At 42.9% G+C, this 9,103-nt stretch overlaps 2 protein-coding genes across 2 annotated transcripts in view; both read left to right on the top strand.

Moving 5' to 3' along the window:
* Positions 1-1,903, top strand: part of LOC118742986 (activated Cdc42 kinase-like) — a 26,955-nt gene extending 25,052 nt beyond the window's left edge. The window contains exons 12-15 of the mRNA XM_036475432.1: positions 169-452; positions 515-747; positions 814-1,204; positions 1,300-1,903. Coding sequence (XP_036331325.1) covers positions 169-452; positions 515-747; positions 814-1,204; positions 1,300-1,809 — 1,418 coding nt within the window. The 3' untranslated portion in view covers positions 1,810-1,903. The remainder of the gene's footprint in view (positions 1-168; positions 453-514; positions 748-813; positions 1,205-1,299) is intronic.
* Positions 1,904-5,138: 3,235 nt separating this feature from the next.
* Positions 5,139-6,174, top strand: LOC118742987. The gene is made up of 3 exons (XM_036475436.1): positions 5,139-5,229; positions 5,301-5,479; positions 5,576-6,174. Exons 1-3 carry the CDS (start codon positions 5,166-5,168, stop codon positions 5,900-5,902), a joined length of 570 nt encoding a protein of 189 aa, XP_036331329.1. The 5' UTR covers positions 5,139-5,165; the 3' UTR covers positions 5,903-6,174.
* The last annotated feature ends 2,929 nt before the right edge of the window (positions 6,175-9,103 follow it).

Below are 9,103 nucleotides of genomic sequence, written 5' to 3'. Positions count from 1 at the left end.
AGGATAAGGATAAGGATAAGGATAAGGATAAGGATAAGGATAAGGATGAAGAGAAAGGTAAGAATAAGGATAAGCATAAGGATAAGGATACGGATAATTAAGATTTTACGACGGTTAACACGTCTTGTGAATCCCCTGATTGATTCTTCTCTTATTGGTATTGTCTAGCTATTATATCACAGCCTGGCATTGATATACGCACACGCGAGCAAGCTGCAACGTTGATAAGCAACCTATTGCAGTTCGCTTTCCATGATACTGCGCCACTGCTGTTGTCGGAGCAAATTCCTCAAGTCCTGGGCAAAATATTTGGACAGCAGCCGACCGATCTCTCCATTGATTTCATGCTTTCGCTGCTCAACATCATCGAGCAACTGGCCCAGAACGAAGAGTATCGTGCTGTTTTAGGTGAATCCGCGCTGCTCGCCACGAATATTGCACTCATGCTAAAGGTGAGTTTCTTTACTTTTGGCTCCTCTATACGTTGTTTTTGTCATTTCCCTCTTTCTGACAGAACTCCTTCGCGACAGCTATATTGGTGAACAATATTTTCCGTTGCCTCTGCACGCTGGTCGACGAGGAGCAGATAAGGACGTTTTTGCTATCACACCATATTGCTGCGTCCATGATACGTGGCCTCAAGTCGCTTTCGAATCTCGTAAAAACTTCAGTGACAAATTTTATTATGCAAACTACACGCTTTCCCGAGATGATACACGAATATATCGAGGCGGGTGTTCTGGAAGTGTGAGTTTGTAACATTATCGCTTCATACGCAATGCATCAACAACCTGCACATTTTTTCCAACCTAGTCTTATTATGCATCAAAAGCTTGCTATGTGTGTATCTACTTGGGGACCCGCCATTGAGGCCATACTCTCCAAGAGTCCTAGTCTGAAGTTTTGCATACGCAATCATCTAGGGTTTACCGACAGCACTGCTGGCAATGATTTTCTGGTATCTAAGAAAAAGTTTGATGATTTCCGAATTTTCCAACATATTTTAAAAGCGGATGTTTCACCGATGCATCCAATTTTGGTGGTTAATTTTGAGCGCACCGTTAATCCACCAGAACTGGTTATTGAGGTGCCAATCGAGTGCTTTTCTGTCGAGGAGCGCACTGGCGTCACCTGGTGTTACTGCCGTAAACCAGGCGACAGTGAGCTGCCGCGTATACTTGATAATGTGAACCAGGAACTGGAGGTGAGTTTTGAGTTTAGATTTAACAAATAGATATCACAAACATTCCTATAAGTATGTATGTAAATAAATAACCGACGGCATACACGTATTTTCAGAAATATGGTTTGCTACAAAATCCAGCGAAAATTAGTCGTGGCATAGATTTCGATAACTTGGCAAGACGCGCCAAAGTTATAGCCGAAGTTGTGGAGGCCGCTCTGAGTAGCGATTTGAAACGACTCGACCTCAATACCACCGAAGAATGCTGTAACAACACTGTGAAGTGCCATTTTATTGATTTGGCAAGGATGCTGCATTGCAATTTCATACCGATTGGCATGGTGCGCACTGGTTGCCAGTTTGAGCGCGCTATTCTTTTCAAGGCGCTAGCCGATCAAATTGGCCTACCCTGTACTTTGCAACGCGCCGTTGATGGGCGTCTGCTGTTCAACGAGGTGCCGCTGCCGGCGGAGATGGAACATGACACTCACTGCGACAAGAAGACAATGCAATTCATGCCTTGGCGTATGCTGCGTCCCACTCATATTGTTGATCTGATGTTTAACGTCGGGGAGCTATATCCAATTCAGAGTCGGCAGGCGCTGCAGTATTTAAGGTTGTACTAGGAAACTGCGTAACGAAGCTTATTTGCTATGTGGCGAGGAAGCGAATCACTTATATCTTGCGTTGTATTTTTGTAATAGATGCGATAAATATAATGCATCAAAATTTTACAAAAAAAAAAAATGGAAATAATTTATCTATGGAACAAGCTTCCGGTTAGTTGTCGAACGTAAATTAACCCAGTCGGTAAACAAATTCCATGATTGGCCAACTTCAAACTTGGAATCGTTGACACGGTCCGCCGTACAGTGAAATTTCTGCTCCAAATTCGCCATCTTTCGATCGCTTCTTTTATTCTTACTGTAATCGTGGACTTCTTCATTGCTAACATCCTAACTATTCTTGCCTCGCGTTATTTCTTCGAGTTGTATGCCCTTAAACGCTGAAGTTTTTTGTAAGATTTACCAACAGCTCCAGTTCATAGTTTTAAGGCAACCAAGGCAGGCCCCTCGGCCATCAAGTCAGGCAATTCGAAGCCGCTAAATCTAGTAAATGTACGTTTTTAAAGATACTGAAGAATACAAAATTCAAGGAACATTGGTGGTTACACATATCGACCCCTAACCCCCTTGAAAAAAATTTCGCTGACCTCTTTTTGGCTGTTAGGGCATACATATATGTATAATAGCAGCAGTCAACTTGACGCTCAAGGTGACGTCATATACACTCTGAAGGACAGAGCGCTCTATTATGAGAGCTCAACCAGCCACCGACGGAGCGCCCTACTGCATTTGCCGTCCGTATCAACATATAAAATTGCTGTTGATAGCGAGAGAGAGAAGCAACGACAACGTCATCGTCGTGCGGTGGTGAGTTTTCGTTAACACGAGAATCCCATAAGATAGGTCGTGTCAGTTGACACGGTCTACGGGTTTACGTCGGGTGCTGGTTTTGCTCTAACCCACAGCCTCTAGTTCGAACGGAGTTGGGATTAAACAGAGAAATTTTATTATTAGATGACGGAGACTTCGGCCACAACTTCGAAGTTCCCTACTAAAGAGGCTACGTATATTACACCCTTTCAAGCAACGAAGAGAGCGAGTAGGAAGACATGAAATCGTCTCAAAAGCTGCCCGCGAATACCTAGGTACTATGTTTGACGATAGGCTAAAATTTACGGCGCAGTAGGGAAACCAGAAAAAGTTGCAGCGGCGCTATCAAGACACATGGTGAAAGCGGAGGGATCCCGGCAATAACTCAAGCAGCTGCACGCAAGCGTGGTGTGAAGTCTTTCCCTGTGCGGCGCACCTATCTGGTAAGTTGCGCTCGAAAAAGTTTCACACGCAAGAGAGGCAAGATCAGTGTATCGACTCAGTGCGCATTCTGAACAACGTCGGAAGAAGCAGCGCTTGTGATATATATGTATACACATTTTGGCGAGAGAGGTGGCTGAAATCCCAGTAAATATGGCGGCCCTTAATGCGGCGAAACAAAATTGTTTGCACATGCGGCAGAGTCGGTGGAACACTTCAGGTAAGGCACGCTTGACATATCGCCTAATTCTTTCTTTACAAAGATGACTAGAAAGTTCACAAGGTGAAGTGGACTTCCACCTAATCCAAATACTGAGGGGACATGAGTGTTTTAAATGTTATTTGTATAAATTCAAACGAATCCTTACTGCACCTTCCGTGCAAATTACATTATTGAAGACGCCGAACACTGCTTTTTCATTTGTTCGCAGTTGGCAATCTAAAGGGATGTTTTTCTACGTTGCCTCAGTCAGAGGAAAACTGGTCCATATATGGCAAACATCATTTTAACTAAATTGCGGGTGTGCGAAATAACTCCGCAGAATTTCATTGAAAGGCAATAGGGCGTTGTCTTTCCGCGAAATAATACCTAACGCTAGTTCCACGGAGCGGGTGATCCAGAGCAGGAATGGGGTTTTAGTGCGATGAGCCGATAGACAAGCCCCGCACTTTTCGGGTTTCAATGCTTAGTGCCACCTCTAGAAAGCAACCCAGAGATTAGTGGTGCTTTCGAAACTAATGAACCGTAAGAATGCGCGAGGAAGGGGGTTACTGTGAGACTTGTAAAACTGGGTCCAGGAGTAAAACTCTCCTTAAGACTTTTGCTCTCAAAGAGGAGAATCAGTTCAGCGTAAGAACTTATAAAAGTGGACATATTTGTGGTGTCTCTAATGCTCCGATCATCGATATGGTAAACACCAAGAGGAACATAAATCTACTGACAAGAACTCTGCCCTAATGATCACAAGGATGTCAGGAAATTGTTTAGACAGGGGAGAGATACAATTCGCAAGTACTTCCTGTGCGAATGTCTCGAATTTCGAAAGTTCTGGGAGCCTGCCCATATTGCTATCCAGCGTAAAATAGTATGTGAATGAATATCTAATACTCGTACATATAGTATTTTCTTCTAAATTCGGAAAGTACTAATTATGAGGCACATGAACATCTCGAGAAAATGTAAGCTGCGATTTCGCAAAATAAATTGAGAGGGAGCGGTGGACCAGGTTTAGGGTTGGTAGAGATCAGAGGAGGTAGACATTGCATTTCCTATGAGTTTACTTATTCATCGGGAAACTGTTCATCTCAAGCTCTTGACGGGTGGATCTATGCTCAAGCCTCCTTAGGCCGTTGTGCAATGGGTGGAGTAAATAGTCGGCTTCTGTGGGAATGGAGCTGTATTCTACCTGCCGCTGACAGCTGTACAATGAGCATTAGAGATGTATTCAGAGAACGGGTAGGCGTATTCAGCCAATGGAAACCATAAAGTTGCCACCCCTATATGAAGACTTGTAGAACCCGTTGTTCAGCTGCAAGTATTAACTTATAAGTGTCAAAAATTACTTTGGTAGCGGGGTTTAGAGAGAAAGAGGGAGAGAAAATAAAACTACAAAAAGACATAAATTACAAATACTTCTTGGGATGAATTTGTTTGTTGAAAATCAGGAGCGGATACAGAATTTTAGTTGAAGGAGGACAATTGAGGTCAAGTTACCCTTTTTTGCCTTTATAATAAAGATAGAACTGAAAAAAAAAAAAATGTTTTGAAATTCTTCGTTTGAGCGGAATAAATTTAAATTTAAATTTTGAAGCGTAACGGACTTTTAAGCAAGTAGAAAGACCAACAAGTGCCTTTAACTAGCAGCTGTAATAGCAATCCCTGAACAAGCATTGAGTAGCCATTGCGCATGTCCTTGGCTTGTTGACGACTCTGTTGACATTCGCTAATTCTATTCACTTTCTCTATATAACACAAGTTCATCGCTGTCATCGTTGGTGTGTAAATACTACAAAAGCCAGAAAAGGGCTCTTCAAGAAAAATTCACTTAAAGACGATAAATCGCATTTAAAAGCATATCTTCTAAATCTTATGAAATCGCATAAAGATGCCGCACAAACAGCCAATAGCAATATATTTATTTTATGTCGCGCTGGCCGCGCTGCAGTCAGGTAACGGCCTAATTGGGTTAAAGCACAGGAAAAAATCGATACACGCTCAGTTTTGGCACATTTTCTTACAGCTGATGGACAATCGATTTCGAATACAGTGCATCGTACACAAGCTGCCACCGAGCGTATCAATGATCTCTCCTGCTACGAATGCGACACCATGGACCATGGAGAGGCGTGCGTGGATGTTACGACACGTAATCTTTCGAATTTCATACGCAAATGCAAGGGCGAGGAGTTTATTTGTATGGTAAGTTTGGAACATACATATATATGCACATGTGTGTAATCGATCAGGGAAGTTTTCCAACTCCCGTTTTATTAACATTCCATTTCCCCCTCGCAGGTGAAACGCTTTTCCTACACCACCAGCACTGAGAATTCCACCAGCGCGCCAAAAATGTGGTCCTTGGATCGACGCTGTGCCGTCAATTGTGAGGCTGGCTGCATTGTGATCGGCGAGAGGACAAAATTATATGCCTGCACTTCCTGCTGTGAAAAATCGCTTTGCAATACTGGACGCGGACGTGCGGTGAGCACTTTTCAGCGCGTGGAAACGGGCATCGGTACGCGTTGGTATGCCGCTGTGGTGGCAACAATGTTGCAACGATTATTCCTGCATAGTAATTATTCGCTAATGGAGATGTGCAGTTTTGGCAATAGGATTTCATAAATAGAAGTGTGTAGACAAAAATGTCATCCACTTTCGATGGAACGGCTGCACTAAAGTTTGTAGTAAAAGTAAGAAAAGAATACGATTTTTTATTGAACCAAGTTCAAGATTTGTGCCAAGGTTACACTACCACAAGCACCAAAATATAAAAAAATATACTTACATTATATAAGATGACGTATAAAAATATAGTTAAAACTTTTTTCCTATTCTAATCTAAAGCCAAATAATTTTGTGATACCAAAAATAAGATTATTAAAATAAATTTGCTAATTAGAGTCTAGTGATAAAGTTTCCTGTAAATATACGCTTGTGTCATTATTATACCGCACTTTAGGGAGTAGGCAGATACTTAGCCAAAGTGTATGCGCCATTATTATTATTATTATTAGTTGCTATGAGCTCCTTATTCATTAGGGAGAACCTTAGAAGGCAAAACTACTCTGGCATCTCCAAACGCGTAGCTAACATTTACAACTAGTATATAAAGTGAGAAAGAAATGTTCTAAGAAAATGAATTTAATTTCATACGGTTCAAATCGTAGTTCCGGATATTTATGACCACGTATCCTCTAGGGAGCGACGAAAAAACCCGTTTGGGAGCGAGCTAAAGTGAGAAGGCGTAAAATTTCGCGTGCGCTGGGCTTGGATCACACCACGTTAAAACCCCACCCAATGAAAACGAACAACTAGCCCCAGATTAGACCCCCTTCCGATGACGACCACGGCAAACGTTTAAGTGACTGTGATTTGAGGGTATGCACCTAGAATATTTGGACCCTTAATGGGGAAGGTGCCTCAAACCGGCTGGTTGATGCCATCCAAGAAATGCAATGGACGAGGCAAGGCAAGGTAAGCGTAGAGTCTTGCGACGTCTACTACAGTTGCCACGTAAAGGAGCACAAATTTGGTGTTGCATTTGTGGTCAGAGAAAAACTCCATCGCCGAGCTCTGGCGTTCACCCCGGTGGACGAACGTCCAGCCACAATCCGCCCATGCCCGACAGAAGAGAATATATATATATGAGCGCTGTCCCCGACACGATATCCAAACCGTGTTTGGCGATTTCATTGCCAAGGTGAGAAAGTAAGGGATCTTTGGCGCCCCTTTGGCTGATCGACTTCGCCGGGGCCCGAAACATGGTAGTATGTTCCGGCATAAAAAGATAAGAGAAACTAAATCGATCATGTTGTGAAACACGGAAGGCACGCTTCCAGTGTTTTAGACGCACGTAGGCTCCGAGGCTCAAATATCGATTTGAAGCACTATCTGGCTGCTGCCAAGATACGCACCCATCTCTGTGTAGCAAGAAATATGCGCCCAATAATGCAAGGAAAGCTTAACGTTGAAAAGCTGCAACCACAACAGGCGGCCAATGCATTCGCTACTCGATTCTCATACCTGCTCTCAGAGAACACTCTTCAACAAACCGACATGTGTGAGCAGTGGAACCACATTTCCCGGTTATTAAGTAGCGCCGACGAAGAAGTAGTCGTATTTCAGCGAGCTCGAAAGAACAACTGCCACGATGAGGATTGTCAAGAAGCTGCAGAGAAAAAAGGTGCCACGTGGCACCATCATAGGGAGCTCAAGAATGAAGCGAGGCGTATTTGCCGCAATAAGAAAAGAGAGGCCGAAACACGTCAGTGCGAAGAGCTTGAAATGCTGGCCGACAGGAAAAAAGACCGAAAATTTTACCAGACCGTTAGGCGACTTAAGGAAGATTTTAAGACCAGGGCGAACTCTTGTGATAAAACCAACGGCGAACTAGTGACTGCCGTCCAGAACGTATTTAAATCATGGAGGGAACACTTCCCCCCTACTGAATGGTAGCAGCACGGAAAGTTGTGGAGAAGACGAAGCCGAGCTCCCAGCCGATGATGACGGAGTCGATGTTCCACCGCCAAACTATGACGAGGTACGAATAGCAGTAACGCGGCTGAAAAGCAACAAAGCTGCTGGAGCTGACAGCCTGCCAGCTGAGCTATTCAGGTACGATGGCGAGGAGCTGATAAGGTTCATGCATCAACTCTTATGCACAATATGGTTAGATGATCGCATGCCCCCCGACTGGAGTATAAGCAGGCTCTGCGCAATCCACAAGATAGGCGATCCCACCATACGCGAAAATTTACCGCGGAATCAGCCTTCTAAGCATAGGTTACAAGGTCTTATCGAGTGTATTGTGTGAAAGCCTGAAGCCTGTCAACGAACTGATTGGACCTTATCAGTGTGGCTTTAGACCTGGAAAATCCACCATAGACCAGGTATTCCCAATACGCCAAATCTTGGAAAAAAACAGTCCTTCGAGTGTACGGAAGTGCTGTAGTATTTAATGCGGGTCGCCATGCTGGTAACAGAGGAAGAGGAAGGCATCCCCTGCGTTGGAAATACCAGGACTTGGCTTCATTTGGTATTTCCAATTGGCGTCAGTTTAGACTCGACTAAAATCGCTTAGGCGGTCACGGCGCCAAAAAAATAGGAAGAAAAAGATATGTTAGACTTAGAATGGAAGTAATATCTTCGGAAAGGATTTCCTTGAGCATTTTATTATATTTTTTGCTCTGAATTCGTCGTTCATTATACAGCATAAGAAAAAGCTAAAGAAAAAATTTGTTTCGGCAATTTAACTCGTTCTTGACAGAGTTTTTATCTGGAACTTTTGTACCTCATAGGGCTTCGGTCCGTCTTCTTTCTCAGTTAGAAGTAAACAGGCCTAGGTACTCTGCATTGTTACCGGTAAATAAAGTTACTGCCAATTTAAAAAAAAATTTCGCATTCCCCGCACTCTTGTAACCTAAAAATTTGTTACCGCCCTGTAAGCTGATAATAAAATAATGTCCCATGAAATATGCAATGCCGGGATTGCTGAACTGCTGAATATATTGACAGCGGTACCAAGGTACCTAGAATTGCGGTTTCAAGAAGTGGTACAAATTCCTTTCTCAAATGTTTGCTTCTTTCTTTTGTATGGTGACAACTTTATCTAGAAATATTTTGCTTCTGATTTTATTTCAGCAACCGACTGCAGTTCTGTACTCAGAAATCAGCGAATGAAATTAACTAAACACTTTACTTTCCAAAGAAAAAACTTTGTTTATAGCCTTTCTTTTTCTAAGTACTTTTGAGCATTGGGACACCAAAAACACTCTAAAATAATTCTAATCAAAACTACTTACTTTGATTACTATTGCTAAGTTT

Source organism: Rhagoletis pomonella, unplaced genomic scaffold (assembly GCF_013731165.1).
Source record: "Rhagoletis pomonella isolate Grant_MI unplaced genomic scaffold, Rhpom_1.0 Rhpom_scaffold_00007, whole genome shotgun sequence".
Classification (NCBI taxonomy): Eukaryota; Metazoa; Arthropoda; class Insecta; order Diptera; family Tephritidae; genus Rhagoletis; species Rhagoletis pomonella.
Note: the sequence above shows the minus strand (reverse complement) of the source record. Positions and strands in the feature narration are given on the sequence as shown.